The 17,151-nt window shown below is 51.1% G+C and overlaps 8 protein-coding genes across 8 annotated transcripts; 2 read left to right on the top strand and 6 right to left on the bottom strand.

The window, feature by feature from the left end:
- Positions 1–75: 75 nt before the first annotated feature.
- EDD37DRAFT_256984 (myo-inositol-1-monophosphatase) lies at positions 76–1,457 on the bottom strand. The gene has a single exon (XM_062810756.1). It carries the CDS (start codon positions 1,099–1,101, stop codon positions 193–195), a length of 909 nt encoding a protein of 302 aa, XP_062673155.1. The 5' UTR covers positions 1,102–1,457; the 3' UTR covers positions 76–192.
- EDD37DRAFT_662984 (uncharacterized protein) lies at positions 1,412–2,618 on the bottom strand (the record flags this gene model as incomplete). The annotated part of the gene is made up of 1 exon (XM_062819179.1): positions 1,412–2,618. The coding sequence occupies one exon, from the start codon at positions 2,616–2,618 to the stop codon at positions 1,578–1,580; it is 1,041 nt and encodes a 346-aa protein (XP_062673154.1). The 3' UTR covers positions 1,412–1,577.
- A 398-nt stretch (positions 2,619–3,016) lies between these two features.
- On the top strand, positions 3,017–4,279 carry EDD37DRAFT_256982 (uncharacterized protein). Its single transcript, XM_062810755.1, has one exon. The coding sequence runs from the start codon at positions 3,416–3,418 to the stop codon at positions 4,148–4,150; it is 735 nt and encodes a 244-aa protein (XP_062673153.1). The 5' UTR covers positions 3,017–3,415; the 3' UTR covers positions 4,151–4,279.
- A 130-nt stretch (positions 4,280–4,409) lies between these two features.
- Positions 4,410–5,777, bottom strand: EDD37DRAFT_646952 (methylsterol monooxygenase; the record flags this gene model as incomplete). Its single annotated transcript, XM_062817800.1, has 3 exons — positions 4,410–5,051; positions 5,103–5,349; positions 5,761–5,777. 3 exons carry the CDS (start codon positions 5,775–5,777, stop codon positions 4,410–4,412), a joined length of 906 nt encoding a protein of 301 aa, XP_062673152.1.
- A 45-nt stretch (positions 5,778–5,822) lies between these two features.
- Positions 5,823–6,985, top strand: EDD37DRAFT_256968 (uncharacterized protein). Its single transcript, XM_062810754.1, has one exon. The coding sequence runs from the start codon at positions 6,039–6,041 to the stop codon at positions 6,531–6,533; it is 495 nt and encodes a 164-aa protein (XP_062673151.1). The 5' UTR covers positions 5,823–6,038; the 3' UTR covers positions 6,534–6,985.
- A 1,475-nt stretch (positions 6,986–8,460) lies between these two features.
- Positions 8,461–12,005, bottom strand: EDD37DRAFT_606085 (uncharacterized protein; the record flags this gene model as incomplete). Its single annotated transcript, XM_062814857.1, has 4 exons — positions 8,461–10,122; positions 10,166–11,038; positions 11,077–11,533; positions 11,857–12,005. The coding sequence occupies 4 exons, from the start codon at positions 12,003–12,005 to the stop codon at positions 8,461–8,463; spliced, it is 3,141 nt and encodes a 1,046-aa protein (XP_062673150.1).
- Positions 12,006–13,391: 1,386 nt separating this feature from the next.
- EDD37DRAFT_256874 (cytochrome P450) lies at positions 13,392–15,574 on the bottom strand. Its single transcript, XM_062810753.1, has 3 exons — positions 15,136–15,574; positions 13,611–14,963; positions 13,392–13,555 (listed from the first exon to the last, which is right to left on the bottom strand). Exons 1-3 carry the CDS (start codon positions 15,187–15,189, stop codon positions 13,460–13,462), a joined length of 1,503 nt encoding a protein of 500 aa, XP_062673149.1. The 5' UTR covers positions 15,190–15,574; the 3' UTR covers positions 13,392–13,459.
- A 386-nt stretch (positions 15,575–15,960) lies between these two features.
- Positions 15,961–16,803, bottom strand: EDD37DRAFT_606083 (uncharacterized protein; the record flags this gene model as incomplete). The annotated part of the gene is made up of 3 exons (XM_062814856.1): positions 15,961–16,153; positions 16,211–16,410; positions 16,576–16,803. 3 exons carry the CDS (start codon positions 16,801–16,803, stop codon positions 15,961–15,963), a joined length of 621 nt encoding a protein of 206 aa, XP_062673148.1.
- Between the last annotated feature and the right edge of the window lie 348 nt (positions 16,804–17,151).

Genomic DNA, 17,151 nt, shown 5'->3' with positions numbered 1-17,151 from the left:
CATCTGCTCTCCTAGGTGGTCACTCTCGTTTCTACTTAGCGACCAATGTAATACTATCCAGTGGATTGAGAAGCATAGAGTACAGCTTGGAGATTCCAACTAGCAGTTCACCATGTTGTTCCAGCACGAACATTTCGTGTCTATGGTTCTCTAGTCTATATAAGGCTCTATCTGCGCTCAATGCAAGGCTGATTAATGCGGATACACCATCTCCCCCTCAACATACGACCAAAACTCCTCCACCAATTCCTTCTGTCCCTCCTTCGCACCCCTAACAGCAAGGTATATCCGATGATCAACGTCGACCTCCCACGACCCGGGATTTCCGTCAACCACAATCCCCCCAGCCTCCGTAAGAATGACCCATCCCGCACAAACATCCCAGGCCCAACATCCGCCCTCCCAGTAGACATCCAACGTCCCCTCCGCGACAGCACACATATTCAGCGCAGCACTGCCCAACGCTCGAGCACTATGCACCATCGCCCCGCCCTCGTCTTTACTCTGGCCCAACCTAGCCCACGTATCGCACTTTACTTTCCAATTCGAACCGGACCGATCACTTCCCCACTCGATGATCACTATACACGAGTCCAGACCTGTTAGAGCCTCGCTTCCTTTCAGCGGTAAGCGAACCTCCTCGCCGTGCGTCTTTCCGTCTCGGATCGTAGACACATAGCTTCCCTGGCCCTTGACGCCGGTATATAATTTGCCGGTAAACGGATTGTACACCACGCCCACTACCGGCACCCGGTTTACGGCGAATCCCAAACTGATGCTGATGTAAGGGTGACGGTGGACGAAATTTGTTGTGCCATCGATAGGGTCGACGATGAACGTTGGTTCGGGACCTAGTTGCATGCCTGGCTTGTAGGTTTCTTCGCCCATGAATGAGAAAGTTGGGTACAGCGTTTTCATTTCCTTTGAGATGTACGCTTCGACAGCTTGGTCGGTTTCCGTGACTAGATCGGCGGTGTTCTTCTTCGTGCCGGATGAGGTTGTGGTCGGTGTGGCGCTGGTTATCATCACGCCTGCTTGGAGGGCGATGCTGACCAGGCGGTCCCTCAGGAGGGGGAGGTCTATGTCTGAAGAGCTGGACATTGTGGATGATTGGTTGCTGCGAGGATCAGTAGCTTCGTGGTTGCTGTCGACTTTGTGTTCGGCAATGAGATATAACAGCGTAGTTGAAAATTCGGTGGTAGCTCTGTGACCTTGTATTCCTCAAGAAGCCCACTCCTCGCTCGGCACCACGTTTGGTACTACAGCTGTTCAGCGCAAGAGTGTCAAGTATTGAATTCCACCTTTTTGGAGTTTGTTGACACTATTTCGAATTGGTCTACTGAAAAGACGGTTCACTGCAGGAAGCTCTGATTGCATAGCTTCCGGCGAATCATAGTCCGAAATCTATACACGCCGAACATTTTCCATGCACTTTGGTGGAGGATACTCGCACACCATGCTGAAGAGTACATATTGTATACAGTAAAGGAAACCTTGAACGATCGCTCATTTACATAAGAAAAGGGTGGTCGCTTGCTCAAGAACCATGACAGTCATAACAAAAGCTCCTCCAAAGCTCATGATCCTTCAGACCTAACATCCTCATAATGGTCTGTAATGTCACTTTCTTCTGAGATGATACTCAAAGATCTCCTATGCTCGTGTTCGCTGCCTCCCATCGGTACTGCCATGCCAATAGCCCTGACCCCTCCCGTGCCTATACGTCCGGCTTCCCAAGTCAGCGGTTTTCGTCGTATACTTTGGGTTTCAGGTTTCTGGAAGCCAAATGAAAAACGCCGCACCAAACTGTCCACATCACCGAGTCCGAGACCATTGAATGACATGACAGGATCGTCTAGTTGGCGACGGTACGCCCGGTCCTCGCGTTGTTGTTGACGCCAGTACCCATATTGTTTGCGGACAGGTGGGCAAAAGCGCACGACCAGGAAGAGTACGGCCAAGAGAGCGAGGACTGGGAGAATGACAACAGCAGCAAGCTCTCCTGGGGACAGGTTGCTTGATCTCTTCACCGTAGCGGATGTTGATCCTGACCCTGATCCGCCGCCAGAGCCTGACCCCGAAGCAGTCGCCGATGCTGGAGAGCCCGTGCTCGATGAAGCACTAGCATGTGTAACAGTCGGTACAACAGAGTTTGCTATCCGCGAGGATCCAGTAGATCCATTGTGCGTACCAGTCGACTCGACAGCGGGACTGCTTGGAGAGATGGCTGACGAGGAAGTACTGAAGTCACTGGCGGTCAAAAACTGTGCCGTGGTCCCAGACGGCGTTGAACTTTCCAGTACACTTCCACTTGTCGTTACTGCGACGGTATTCGAACCTCCATTCTGTGTGCTTGTTATAGTTTCTATGCTGCTTGCGGACGTCTCAAGGGCTGAGGATTGTGCCGTGGACGTCGGAGGCACTTGTGCGATTGACAACGTCGTGGTGTCGGCAGTAGTGGTTATCCGACTGCCCGGCGCGGTCACAATGCTGGCCAGCTCACTCGCCACGCTCTTGAGAGGGTTTAATGGCGACAATATGTCCCGGTGCCGGACGGGGATGGCGTGTGCAGCGCAACAAGTCAATTGAAGCAACAACAACAGGTCGAGACGAAACATCGTAGGCCTTGCTGGCCGTTTTAAAGTATAGGCTTAATGCAATGGGGCTGGAACATGCAGACGCAACCGCAAAGCAAAACAAGTCACACAGCTGAATAAAAAGCAGATGCAGGAAAAATGGAAAGTGACAAGGACATCAATAGAAACATTCGTTGCTCACCAGGCGCGTCCACGGCCGTACATATTTGATGCCTGCATGTACCTTGTATATCAGGCTTGCTCGTGGCTTGTATAAGCGAAGATGTCCATTCTGATGGCTGAGTGGTCGTTGGTATCGGAAGAACAACAACCCCAAACGCTGCCGGTTTCAGGTATTTCTGGCAAGGCTGAACATAGTCGCTGGTAGGATCTGTGGATGTATGCTCAAACTCGCGATCGGATAGCAATCTCGTTTGACGGCGAATGACATTTCCCAGTCTGTTCGCAAGAGTCGATGTTTGTGAATCCCTCATGCGACTTGCATAGGTGCTCGTCGAAGCATGTAGCCTCATCCACATATTGAGCATCGATTCACCATGTCCATTTTAGGCAACTTGAGTGCTTAGAATGCTTGACGGATGGTCAATTGGCGAAGCCGACTGAAGAAAGAACTTATAACGCGAGGAAGAAAACAACCTTGGAAAGCTTTGGCAGGTGAGCTGTTGTCGCCGTCCTTCCGGCATCAAGCTAGCCCCTAGCCCCCCGCAGCAGGGCTGGGTTGGCGTTAGCCCATGACGATGCTGCCCCAGGCTACGAATTGTTCATGTTGCAGGTTTTAAATATCACCTCTCCCGATTTATCGAGGTTTAGCATTGGCAATGCGACGACTCCCCGCAACAAGTCAGAGAACATTACCGCAGTTTTGTGCTCATGGAACCTCGAGCAATGCTATCCACCTCCCGTCTCCGTTTGCTTGCGGCAGACGAATCCTTTCTTTTCGTCGAAACTTGTCCTTCTCCTCCATCGATCCTGTGACGATCTCACGCGACCGACAGGAAGTCACTTTTCGCCTGAAAGATGGAAATGTCGTCACACAAAGGATTGCGCCAACACCCAAGGTGAAGAAAGAAAAGCTCGAGGAAGCTCTGTCCTCATTGCTATCGAGTCCAGAATCGGATTCAACCAAGACCGGGCCATGGTATGGCACTGTGGACTGGGAACTTGATCCCTTGGGCGACGCCATTCACAGACATGCCGCTGTGTCATCATACAACGAATGTGATGAGATTGAGCGATTGATCATGGCGAGGGCTGAAGAGATGGGACATCATCCACATATTGCTCGGCTACAGGACCGTGATGGACCCATCTACATGACCATAACGTGCACAACCCATAGCCCTCGAGGCTTGAGTGGTCGGGACGTGAGGCTTGCTGCAAAGATCAACGAGGTGCTATCGAACTTTCGAACCACTGCACCTCTAAATGCAGATGTTCAGGACCATCCCACCCAGGAACAAATCATGGAACTTCGTCGTCGAGCCATTGAGGACAATCGTGAGAAGATATCGGAAGCTTTGGAAAGCTGCGGCTGCGAGACAGCGAAATCTTGAATGAGCCTGGACACCATCCTGCAAACTAACAATGGGTCTTTCCATGTTGATGATACTCCATTGATACAGCGCAACGCTAAACTATTCAATCCTGCGCCCTCCAGACACCTTCCAGTCTATGAATCGCGACTAAACGCCAAATCATGCACCTTTCCATGCCGCAACGAAGCGAGACGTCTAATGGTCGACCACATATGTACAACGAAGCTGGCCGAGACTTCGCCTTTGGACATTTATATCATCCAACGTGGGGTTCAACTTATTCCTCTTTGACAGCAACCTTCTTTTCTCTCAACTTCTTGTCCGATGCACTTCCGGCTTCGGTACCCATGACTGCATCCCACCATCGGAATGAACTGGAGTAGTTACCGAGGAACTTCTCATGGTGTACGTCGTGGTGGTCGGCACCAGCCCAGAATGGGAGGAAATGATGCAAGCTCCAAGGGAACTCGTATCCCGAATGAGCATCGATAGCTTGGAAGAGACGGCCAATGATCCACAAGTACATGGTCATGATATGCAGGTTCTTGGTGAATGCGCAGAAGACGATGGGAATACCGACTGAGCCGAAGGCGAGGATCATGGTCTCGAGTGGCGAAGCATATTCTGCAGCAAGACCGAAAGGCGCACTGTACTGGTGGTGGAGTTTGTGAATCATCTTGTACAAGCGAGGCGTGTGGAGAGCTCGGTGCAACCAATAATGCCATGCATCCTCAAGAACGAAGAACAAAGCGATTTGCCATGCCATTGTGGTCCAGTGGGGGAAAGGAACGGTGCTGGACAGGCCGAAGTATTGGGACATAGGGTGGAAGAGCCAGATCTGGGGGAGTTCGACGGTGAAGTGCGACAGAAGGACGAGCTTTGCGCATGCCCATTGTTCGGAGAGGGTGGGCATTTTTTGCTGCACGTCGTTAGCAGGATTCGAGGCGGGCTACTTTCAATCGACACTTACGCCTTGAATCTTGTATCGGCGGAAATATGGGATCTTGTCCATGATCATGAAAGGCAAACAGCGGCCAAAGTAAACAATCTCGTGCATCATGAAGGACATAATGCCGGTGGCAAGGACGTCATTCTGCATGTACGCGTACCATGCAGCCCAAGCCCTTTCGAAGACATTGAGGTGGACGTTGTATTGTGAGATGTCGTTGAAGTAATCGCTGTAGGTGACGGGCGAGGAAGAGGCGAAGGTGGAATTCCTGTCAAGATTGTATGTTAGTCCCGATCAGCATTTTGTTGAGAATAAGGGCGCGCTCACATTTTGACCGTGAACCAAGAGCTGAGCTCCTGTCTATTGCTGTTCAAGGTGCAGGAAGAATGAGAGGAACACCGGCCGTGGGTTAAATCAAAGAATGAAGAAAGGAAAAGGGAGATAAACCGGTCAGCGGTGAATTCGTGGTCCAGGGAGTTTTCTTTGATTGGGCCTGGATCCTTTTTTAATTGGGCTGAGAAGTGGTGGCATCACTCGGGCAAGGGAAAGGGAGCTGGTCCGGCAAGGGCATCTCCTACACATCCGAAAGGCCCAATGGCGTTAGGTCCAGGTGGGCTGACCAGTGGCGTGTTTTGCGTTCCTGCAGCTCCCAGATCGAATAGAGACAAACTCAACATACATGCCAAGCCGGGACATTTAGCGGGAATGTCCTTCTGCTTCGAGCATCCATCCCTGTCCGAAATCGCATTTCGGAATTGCCCATAGCGTTTCACATACGGCGCTCACCGACAATGACACCGACAACAGGGTGTACTGATCTTTGAAGCAGTCACTATGGTTGATGAGGCCGTCTCTGCAGGTAAGAGCCCAGTGTATGCTGCTGCATTTAATGCCACAGTGTCGCCTATAGGTCAACTTTGTCTGTTCAGAGAGCACTTGACTTGAACAGCCACCAGCATGGCGACACTAACTACCACAACTACTCAGATTGAAGTTACCACATCAGCAAGTGTCGAGCTTCCTAGATCTTCAAGTGTTGTCTCAGACCATGAAGTCCAGTCCAAGCCGAGCTCTCCCGCAGAGGCACGACCGCCGGGATATGTGCCCGTATTACCGGCGATATTCGTCATGTGGGTGGGACGACAAGAAAAGCTGGGACGACCGGCCATCATTCCCGACTCGATTTGGCGCAATCGGATCTTTACAACCGTTTGCATAGACATTTTCTTGGCTTGGGGTGCCGCCAATGCCCGTGAATCCCTCTTCTCCTTTTTCTTTCAAGACGGCCAGCGGCTCAGTGCCACACAAGCCTGGCTACGCTTCCATCCTGCTCCTATGGCCGGACTCATTACGAACGTGTTCATGGGTCTTGCCATACACAAGATCAACGCTAACTGGGCTGTCATCCTGATCCGGCTGTCTCGAGCATTGCACCTATCCTGGCAGCCGTGATGAAGACCCAAGATTCATACTGGGAATATGCATACCCAGCCTTGGATCTGAACGATCCTGGAGCCGACACATTGTTCACAGTTTCCAACCTCGTCATCACTGCGGCATTTCCAGACAAAACTCAGGCGTTGGCTGGGGCAGTATCCTCGCTGTATCGAAGATCGGCCAGAGCGTTGGGTTGGCCCTATGCGCTGTTATTGCAGGAAGTATCACGACGAAGTCACACGACGCCAATAAGAGTGCACCCGCAGCTTTACTGGAGGGCTATCAAGCAGCATTCTGGTTCTGCCTCGCACTCACCTCAACAATACTCGATGTAAGTCTGTGGGGACTGCGGGACATCGGCAAGATCGGTTTTTGAAGAGGGAATAATCAACATACAGAATGCCGTTCTCCTGGCTCCTAAATATAGCAGATACTCATCCCGGGAAATGCTCTACAATGCTTTTCGGTTTGCCAAAAACAGCCTCTCTAAGCCTCTGAGTGATTTTAGGTGCGATCGACCTGCTGTATCGTGACGTTGGTTTAGACGAGCAGGGTGCCCTACTGTATAGTGAAGCATTCATGCACATCCCGCAATCTTCAACCAATCCGCACGAAAGCGTCATCAACCCGCCCACGTGTGCTACCAAAGAAAGGACACTGGCACCAGGTTCCAATGCCTCAATGTTCCGACTATCCGGCACGTCATGTCGCTGACCTCTTTTGCCACAGAATACCTCGTACAAGATGTCGATCGCCTACAGGATTGTATGAGTTATCTTTGGTCACAGTGATCCGACCTTCTACCCTTGGCAGGGCCGCCCAGAGACGAACCTCTTCCATCTCGTACTCGCATTAGTTGGATCTTGAATCTTGAATCTATCCTCATTTCCATTCTTAGTCCATCTTCACCCTTTATATTCATCTTTCAATCTTCGTCTTGTCCTCTCCAGCATCTTCTCATTACACCACGTCTGTTCCGACTCTCTTAGCGACAAAATGTCTGTCAAAGCAATTCAACCCCGCACCACCTCGCGCGCCCCCTCCGTCTACTCCGCCGCCTCAATCGACACTCTCGTCACCCCCGACAACAGCTACCGCGGCTTTCCCAGCCGACAAGCCTACCTCGAGACCCTCCGTGAATGGGCCGAAGAGCAACTCTACTACGAGGCTGACGACCCTCTAATCGGCTTCTACGGCACAAAGACCACCGACGAGATTCTCAGAAAACAAGGCGCCAAGATGCCCGAATTCAGACGTGCCACTGTCGCACAGCTTACCACGGTCAATGAAAGCGAAAGTCTCGGTACCCCCGTCATCGAGTCATCTGCCGACAAGGAGAGCAAGAGCGGGAACAGATTGAAGAAAGTCTTCAGCCGGCGAAGGTCCGCTGCTGTGTGAGATGCCACTTTCTCGCTGGTGACGGCTGCGAATGAATGCGATGAAAAAATTTGACGTTGACGTACATGTATAAATGGGTTGTGTTTATAGATTGCATTTTAAAAACAATTGGTGCTGGATTTCGAGATGGCCAACACCGACACTCATTAGAGATAAGTACCGACTACCAAGCCTTTTGACGAGGGGGAAAGCCTGGAGCACCGACTCTGCTTAACGCCGGCGCCTAAAACTCCTAAGCTATTCTGGTTAGCTTCAGCAATGGCACTGTTTCCTCATGTCAACTACTATCGTTGATCCAAACCCTTCTCTATCGAGGTAGAGTCAGTGCCACAAATGCCAACTGATCAGGTTGTGTAATGATTTGACATTCTATGCTCTTTGAAGAAAACATCCGACTGCACAACACCAGCCACGCTACCCGTCCAGCCTTGTTCCAGAAAAGGTGGCACCGTCTGATAGGCAGTACATCGACGTGTACAGTATCATGTTCCTGGTCAGATTCCTGAATCTTGTCGCCAGTGCAAAGTCCACCGGTGCCCTGAAGTCACACATCGTGGTCTGAAAAAGTCTCGTTGGCGTCGTAGTAGATAGAGAGATCTGTCATTCGCTTCTCGAATGGCTTGATTTCGGGATCAGAGTCATTAGACACATCAAGGTCTCCGTCCAAGCTGTCTTTATCCTCCATCCCAGGACTTCCTGCGTCCGGGATGGCCGGCTCAGCGTCTTCCTCAGAACCGTTCCTGTCGTCCTCCCGAAACATCGGTGGTGCTTCTCGAAGAACCTCCGGATCACCGGGATGCTTGATGTAGCCTTTGGCAAGGAGATAGCGGCACATGTCCACTTTTCTGCTGCGACCGAATATTTCTTTCACTTTCTGGTGACATTCTCGCTCGAACGGGTCACTTCGCAAAACAGATTCTTCCATTGCTTCATAAGCTTCGACGAGTGCCATGGAGTCGTCAGGGCTGGGAAGTGCAGCGACGTCTATGCTTGGGAGACATACGCAAAGAGGTTCTTGATGAGGTGAACCTATACTTGATGAATCTAGCGATCCCAAATCGCGCCATTTGCGCCCAAGTTTTCGCTGAATATAGTGTACCACAAACACTCCGTTCACCTCGAACCACACGACGTATTCGTGGACAGTACGATCGAGTTGATATTGGGGGATGTATCTGGCTATCCTCAAACGATCTTCAAATTCGTCCATGGAGAGTTCTCGAAAAGGGTGCTGCTGCGCCATTGAAGGCGTGGCAGAATCATGTAAATGTTCTTTGAAGTACCCCGAGAGGCTAATATCTGCTGGCGAATAGTGTCGGGGTCGGTCGCTCATGACGAAGTCATGCATTGGCACATTATTGAACATCCTCCAGACATTCTGAATAATGAAATTGGTGGATATGTCAGCATGAGACTCTAGAAAGCGTGGCGCTGCGTAGTCAGACCACGACCAGTAAGCGTTTTTAGGATATGTTGTACATCGAAGGGTGTTCAACATAAAAGCAATCCACGGAGTGGTTAAGATTGCGACCGGACCCCGACCTGGCCAGTATATGTGACTCGAGGAGCCACCGAGCTCAATGAAATGCTCAAGGGTTTTCCTCGGTTGTGGCAGTTGTACATCAGCATCACGAGGGGCAGAAGGATCGTAACGTCGATTGTTAGACACCAAGAGCATCAGGTAATCGAGATAATCGGCCCCAAACTGGCGAAAATCACCGCCTGAAATGTGATCCAGGTATTCGAGATGACCATGTTCGACCACGAGGCCGACAAAATCAAGCGAATGACCCAGTGTCGGACGATCCCCTGCCTCCAAACGAAGTACCCAATGTTTAGCATTTTTGGCAGAACCACTTCCAGGAGCGTCCAGAGTACATGCCAGGTCCAGGCCATTTAGCAAGGGCACGCTGTTGACACCAAGCTCTGCCAGTCGCATAATTTGGAGAAACCTTACTACCTTCATCAAATTCGCTGTGATAATCCCAGTACGAAGAGCAACGAGTTCGGTTTGGAGGTATACGGCAAGAGCTTCAGCACGGGTCCATGGGTGGTGTGATAGGAGTTCTCGGCTGGCTTGAGTGTCGAGAAGAAAGTCTCGAGCAGTTCGATGTATGAGTCTGATCTTGTTGTAATAATATTTTTTGAGCATGTGCGGTTGTCCCGAAGTCCTTGTCGTTCGCATTTCTGATACATCGGTTGGCGTCTAGGTCACGCTGTTCAATTTCCAAGAGTCCAGCGCAGCGCACGAGGACTCTGTGTTCAACCGATTCACACTTTTGCCTTAATTCGATATGTGACGGTAGGGTGCCCAACTCAAGATGCGTTTGTCTCACACCTCGATCCAGTAGCAACAAGACGTCGAGAACCGAACATTTTCCAGCTCCAGTTGATCCAAAATCGTATAATCCCAAACAGGCGAGCACATGGTTCAAGATCAGAGAAGCCTCCGTTCTGTATAGTTTCTTCCCTTCATTGAGTCGATCCCACATGTTTTGGTAAAGTGCCTCGAGATTTCCAGCCACTTGTTGCAAACGGGCTTTTAACTCCTCCAAGTTGTCGTTGTTGCGGATACCGTCAAGCGCAGTCTTGACAGCCAATCTCACCCACAGAAATATACCTTCCGACCAGTTGCTAAGATCTCGACGCAGTCGCGACAACTCGTAATCGTCAACCGCCATCGGGATTCCAGCACCCAGTCTTCGCTCGAAGGTCTTTTCCACGAATAGCTCGATGTCAATTCTGTTCAAATCCTGCAGTCTGAGCTTAGGATATTGATTGAGCCTTTGTCTGAAGATGGTCTCTGGCCGGCTGGATACGCAGAACTTGATATTCGACTTTTGCCCGAGCGTGTCAATATGATCAAGAACCTCATCTTGACTCCCGGTACCTTGATTGCCACATTCATCAATCCCATCGACAAAGATACAATAGCTGTATCCAGTAGCCTGGAAGGTTGTCTTCAATGCTTCCTCCAATTGCTTCGGGGACCAGTCGCTCTGGGACCGTTTTTTCTTCCACTGTGGGTGGTGTTGGATGAGAGCGGTCACAACGTCCTCATCTTCCATCCATGCTTGATGCAAGATTGTGAGTAAGTATCCCTTTGGTCCTTCTCCAAATCGCTGCCGGCACTCCAGAAGAAGTGACCTAAGATCCTGACTTCTTTGCCCTTTGTCCAACGAAGCAGCTCTCTCATTGTCGCATCATGTTCGATGAGGAATTTCATCAATGTGCTCTTGCCACTACCAGGCTTGCCGTTAACCCAGTATAGACCGTTCCCAGTCCGTAGCCAGACGATGAAGCAATCCCAGTCGCCGGTAACCTTCTCGACGAGCAGGTGCTCAAATGTGCCTTCTTCAATTTTGAGACTTCGCGAACTGCTTCGCGAATTCATGGCTTCGAAAGCCAGGCTGTCAAGAAGCCGTTCGTAAGTAACGCGCCTTTCTGCCGACGTTGCTTGCTCGCTAATCACTTTACGCGTTACGCTGCCTTCGTCGTTGACAAGCCCCTTAAGCTCGGCGACATCACGTCGGATATCGTCAAATGATAGGTGACATTCGTCGCAGAGCTTGTGTAACTTCTCCGCTTGTTCCTTGGTGAGAGCCTCGCATCGACGACTGCATGTGTCAGTACGGAGTATCACCATCAGGTTTCGAGCCTGTTTCCAGAAAAAGGGGCACCGCCTGAGCGCTGTAGCTCCTCAACTCAAACCGAGATTGGTCCTGTTGTCGTTCCGGGTTCATCGCACTTGACGATATCGTGTAAGCTGGGGTCACGAACTTCCTACCGTATACCCCTACTGTCCTGAGTCATGGCACCAGCCGTCGCGAACCTGCTGGACCTTGTTCTTATATGGGAGTACATCGTCGGTGTACTCCCTCTCAGACGGTGTCACTTTCTCTGGAAACGGGCTCGGTGTGGATCCATATTGCAAACTCACCTTTTGTTTACATTGTGAACAAGGCCAGCAGTTTGAAGCAACCTCTGGATATCATCCAAATCTTTCTCAAGGCGCTTGATATCTTCTTTTTCCCATAGTGTCCTCACTGCTCGTTGCAGCTTTTTCCTTCGCCCTCCCTCGGACTTCATTTTCAGGTCTATCAGCTTCTTGTGGAGGTCGTCTGCGATTCAGTAACACGTGTCTGCGATTTCATTGAGCTGTTTGTCATCGTCCGTGGGCAATGCGACATTGTGGAGGTCCCGTAGTCCATTCAAGGCCAGCGTTAATTTCTGTGTCAAACTGTCGAGGTGTTGGTTAGCAGGAGTGGTGCCGTCTTTGTATATCTGATACACAGCCTGACCCGTTTCGTAACACCATTGGACGGCTTGAACGACATTGCAAGCCAAGGCAAAGGCACTTGCGGGATCCATCCTTCTGGCAGGAGAGATAGGGCCAAGTAGAAAAGAGCAGTCTTAGGACCGCTTCGCGCCTGCGGGGTGGTCTTCTCGTGTGGAGGTATTCAACGGTCGAAGGGAAAGGTGATGCCACTCATTGACTTGTGGCCAGACGACGCTTGAATATGCAAGTCAAGCCTCGTCTGAGAGGACGTCAAATGTGTTATTCTCCTAGTAGAGCTGCGCATACAGCTCCAAAAGTATTAAGCGATAAAAAATGCGGTAAGCACGGGCGAAGTAAGAACAGTTGAGAGACCCAGAGGTCCAGCCGCAAGGTTCAATCGATAAGGACAACCCGCGCGGCTGAAGAGTCAGTGCCAGAATCGAGAAGTAGGGGCCAGATTCTCTCGACGACTCCAATGGAGACACGTGTCGACCTGTAGACCTAGAAGCTGCATTATTGACCGGGATACTGTTGGTGTCTCACAATATCTCAACCCTGCCTTCTGATGGTGTCCCCCTCTGTTGCTCACCTTCAATCGTAGCTTAGATGCAATGCGGGATTGGAACAAACCAGGAGGCTGTAGTCCTTCATGGTAAGAAGGCTTTGGAGTTCCTTTGCGGCTGTGCTGTCGCTGCCTGGCGGCAAACCGTCCAAATCACAAAGTAATCAGCCTATCATGCTCCAGGCTTTAGGAAACGCCAAGCTGAAAGCAATGCCTCCAATGCGAGGCACTTCATGGTCAAAATTGCCGGAATGTGGCTGTGGAAAACCAAGGAGGTTGGTCAGGCCTGACCGCGTCACGCAGATAGAGGCATGATTGCAGGTGGTAGTGTCATGCACAGTGTGAGCGGAGGAGAGGTGAGAGAGAAAAGAAGTGAGGTCAGCTAGCAATATGGACCTGTGTAATGTGGGGTGGATCGTCAAGTTTGGCTTAAGCATAGGGCTTTCTCGGCTTGCGGCGTCCGCCACGAGAACGCCTAACTTAATTCAAGCGGTTTGGTGTTCCGTAAGGCTGCCGCAGCAGTGCCGCCACCGCAGGGCTTGCTGGCCAGTGCCACCTAATGAATAATGATTTGGGATCTCCTCCCATGCCACTTGGGCTCAAAAAGGCACGAGTCGTGCCCCATATCAGTCACACTAGCGCTGAATAGTAGGATCTTTAACCGCCCATCTCTCCAAACGGGTGACTCGTTCACTATCGACATCATATTCTGTCTCTGAAGGTGATCGAAAAGGGTTTCATGAATCGGCTGTACTTGTCCACCGGTTCGAGAATATACTCTGGGTCGTCGAGGCCCATCTACCCATAGGTGTGATTAGCCGTGGCCGCCTGTCACAGTACAGGCGATACTCACATCGAACTCCAGCAACAATCTCGGAATGACCTTCTTCATCTCCAACTCCGCGATATGCCTCCCAAGACAGATGCGCTTTCCAGCGCCGAAGCTTAGCATCGTCCTTTCCATCACAATACGCTGATGCTCATCAGCCTGCAACCACCGCTCCGGCCAAAAGAAGCAAGCATCCTCCCCATACACCGTTTTGTCGCGGTGGACGACACCCGCGGGAACAGCAACAACTGTACCGCCGGGTAGCCATCTTCCAGCTATCTCGGCGCCGCCAACAGGAACGACCCGTTCCAAGGGACCTGCCAGAAAATGATAAAGGCGCATCGCCTCTTTGATGACGGCAGCGAGGTAGGGCATCTTGTCGGTCTCGGTATATCGCGGCGGATTGGACAGCTCGCCGGCTCCCAGTGCTTTGTTCAGCTCGGCCTGCACTCTCCGCATCGCGTCAGGTGTTTTCAGCAGGAAGTACAGGATGGCCGTCATCGTGAATGCCGAAGTGTCGAACCCAGCGGAGATGGTAGACGATATCATCCGGCGTAGCAAGTCCATTGACACGTCCTTGTGACGATTGGCTCCCTCGATGTACTTCGACAAGAGATCCTGCTCTTTGACTGTCTTGACATTCGAAGCGATCTTTTGACGGGTGTGCAGCTCTTCTGTGGCCATGGCAGTCCAGAGTGGTGGTTTTCCCGTCCTTCGATACCACTCTTTGCAGAATGGCGACTTGTAAAACACTCGTTCGAGCGTGGGCATGCTTTGCCATTTCGTCCAGTGGGAAAGCCTGGTATGTCCGGTAAGCTCGCTCGTGGATTTTCTGGCGGTCAAATAGTCCGTATTCCTGCTGAATGCCGCTTTCATCAGGAAGTCGACCTGGAACTGCTGCATGAGAAGGAAGACGTCCGGGCTGCGGGCCTTGCGGAGTGTTTGGATGAGGTTCTCAGTCGTATAGTCGACGTCGGCCTCGTAGTCCAATATGTTCTTGATTGCAAAGGCATTGCCCACGGCTCTTCTCAGTGCGGTGTTTTCGGCTTCGTCCTGCATGTCAATGACACTTCCGGCAATTTTTCCATGCGAAAGCACTCGGAGAGGTTGATAAGAATCGGCCTTCAAACACGGTGTCAGCTGTGGATATGACACTCGAGGCAGTGGACTTACCTTCTTGAACTCTCCGTGCATCGAGTAGACCGTGCTCACCGCAGCTGAATCAGCTATGATCACAGTGTTTGGGCCGATGCGAAGGAACGGCCCATATCTCTCATGCCATTTCCCTATGGACTCGTTGAAGCTGCCATACTCTATCTGGTAAGTCCTCCAGAGGTCCGTGATAGACGCAAGGAATGGTCCTGGGATTGACCGTAACTTGGAATACCTGCGTATGAGTAGCGCTGTCAGGAAGAACGAAACACACCAGGGGAGAAGTGATATGGATAGCATCTTGCAATTATCGTCTCGTGAGAAGCAGTCTTCGAGGTACATCTGGCATGGATGATAGGGTTCATGATGTCGGTCGTGTCCGTCCGCTTTATCTTACCTTCAGTATGTGTAGGTTCTTGAGATGCTGGCCGCCTGATCGGCGATTGGTCATGTCGTGTTGCCATCAGTGTTGCCATGATCCTGCGATCTGTCTACCTAATGCAGTTATCCATTCGATAAGCTGACCGTCAGTCTTTTCATTCCATTGCACTGCTCGTACGGGTTGCACGTCTCAAGGGGCGTCACTGGCGGCACGATTGTTTGCACTCGGTCTGTGATAGCTGAAGTAGAGAGAAATCTCTCCGCGTTCTGCGCAAGGGCCACAAGATTTGATCTAAGGCTTGACACGCCTAGCATGCTGTGCCAGGCTGTACTGTAAGCTGGCACTCTGTCACCCATTTGTAGAAACTCATATTTCAAGAACCCTTGTGATGTGGTGCTCATCTGATATTGTTGCTATGCAGGATTGAGTTGAGGTGGAAAACCCCGCGACACTGCGCTCATCGTCACTCGACCAGGCTAGGCGGGCCCCAAACCAACCAAAACGTCCAAGAAGATGGGCGTCGAATTTAGGCGCTATTCCCTAATCCCCGGGGCTGCCGCAGAGTTTCGATCTCGATTTCCGTCCCTAAATCAATCAGGCGAAGATAAGCGAAGTTTGGGATTCCACAACTGATGCACTTGCAACGGCGCGATCGATGCCTTCATTCGCTTTGTTTCTGTTTGCTGTTGGTATCATTCATTCAGCATTTTGATGCAATGGCTCCTTCCTAGGTATATGTACAAGTTCAGCCTGCGCGTATGAAATTGCGGTATCCGGCCGCAGTCATGGACCCTCGTCAGACGCTCCTGGTCTGGCGTTGTCACCAAACCCAGTGGTGATTCATGCTTGATTGTCCCTTGCCTTTTTCTGCTCCAGCGTCTTGACAGGGCTGTCTCTCGGATCTCTCGTCTCGTTGTGCGTGCCTACCTCTCTTCGTTTCTCCTTGATCTTTGTGTGCTCGGAAGCGGCGGGCTTGTCGGAGTGGAAGATGTAGTAGAAGGGGAACAGAGCAATGAGGCCGCCGACAGCGAATCTGCAAAACGGGTCAGTCAAAAAGACAGGCAACTCCCCCCCGGTGGCATCTACTCACAGTGGAAGTCTGCTGTTCTTGTCCTGGGCTTCGGGTCTGGAAGGAGCTGCTTTCTCACCGAAACGAGATCTTGTCGTCTGGAAAAGGCGTCGCCCAGCAGGTTGCAGCCTCGCGGATCTGCAAGCCTGCAAGGCTGAGGCGCGATGAAGTACTGCGGCGGATTGCATTTGGGGATCAAATCTGTTTCTGTGTGCTGGGTTCTGTGTGAAAGGTAGATAGAATCAATTCTGCCGAACTCGCCAAAGACCAAAAGTTAGGTCTATTGCCGTGACATATACTATGACATTCAATATGTCAAAATTTGGTGTATTCGTCCTTTCCGGTGACTATGTCAGTCATCGTCGTCATGACGTTAGTGCATTTACATCACTTTGGAGATCTGACTTTGGTTTGACACCTATTGAAATGGTCCATGCGCCCAGGGGCAGCATTCCCCAGAGATCGTAGCGGACCCTACAGAAGGCTTCGATGCCAGTAAGGAGGATGTATGCATCGACTAATGTGCCCTGTTCGGTCAGCTTTTCCGCATCCCACTTTTGTCGTTTCTGTCTTGTCCCTGCACAACCCATCCACTTGTTGATGGAGCTGGACATATGTGAGGACGGGAATCGCAACGAATCAGCGTTGATGCCATGCTCAGATGTCCTTCAGCCAAAAGAGAAAGCTCGTTAGAGAGATGCACAGTCGCCGTTCTTGGATTCGACTTCGACCTGGCGAAGATTCATGCTATACAACGGCCTCATGACGCTTAGGGTGCAAGCAGAGTGATCCGCCAGGTGTCCATCTGAACTCCGAAAACACAAGCCTTCAAATCTATTCATCCTGTTGTCAAAAAGCTCTTGAATTGCGCCATCATGAGCAACAGCGAATGTGCCAAAACTTGCAACAGGCGCTCGCCAAGACGAACCTTATTGATAGTTTATAGTCGCGGAAAAATGCCT

The sequence above is a fragment of the Exophiala viscosa genome (genome assembly GCF_022695815.1).
Source record: "Exophiala viscosa unplaced genomic scaffold EDD37scaffold_2, whole genome shotgun sequence".
In the NCBI taxonomy this organism is placed as follows: Eukaryota; Fungi; Ascomycota; class Eurotiomycetes; order Chaetothyriales; family Herpotrichiellaceae; genus Exophiala; species Exophiala viscosa.
Note: the sequence above shows the minus strand (reverse complement) of the source record. Positions and strands in the feature narration are given on the sequence as shown.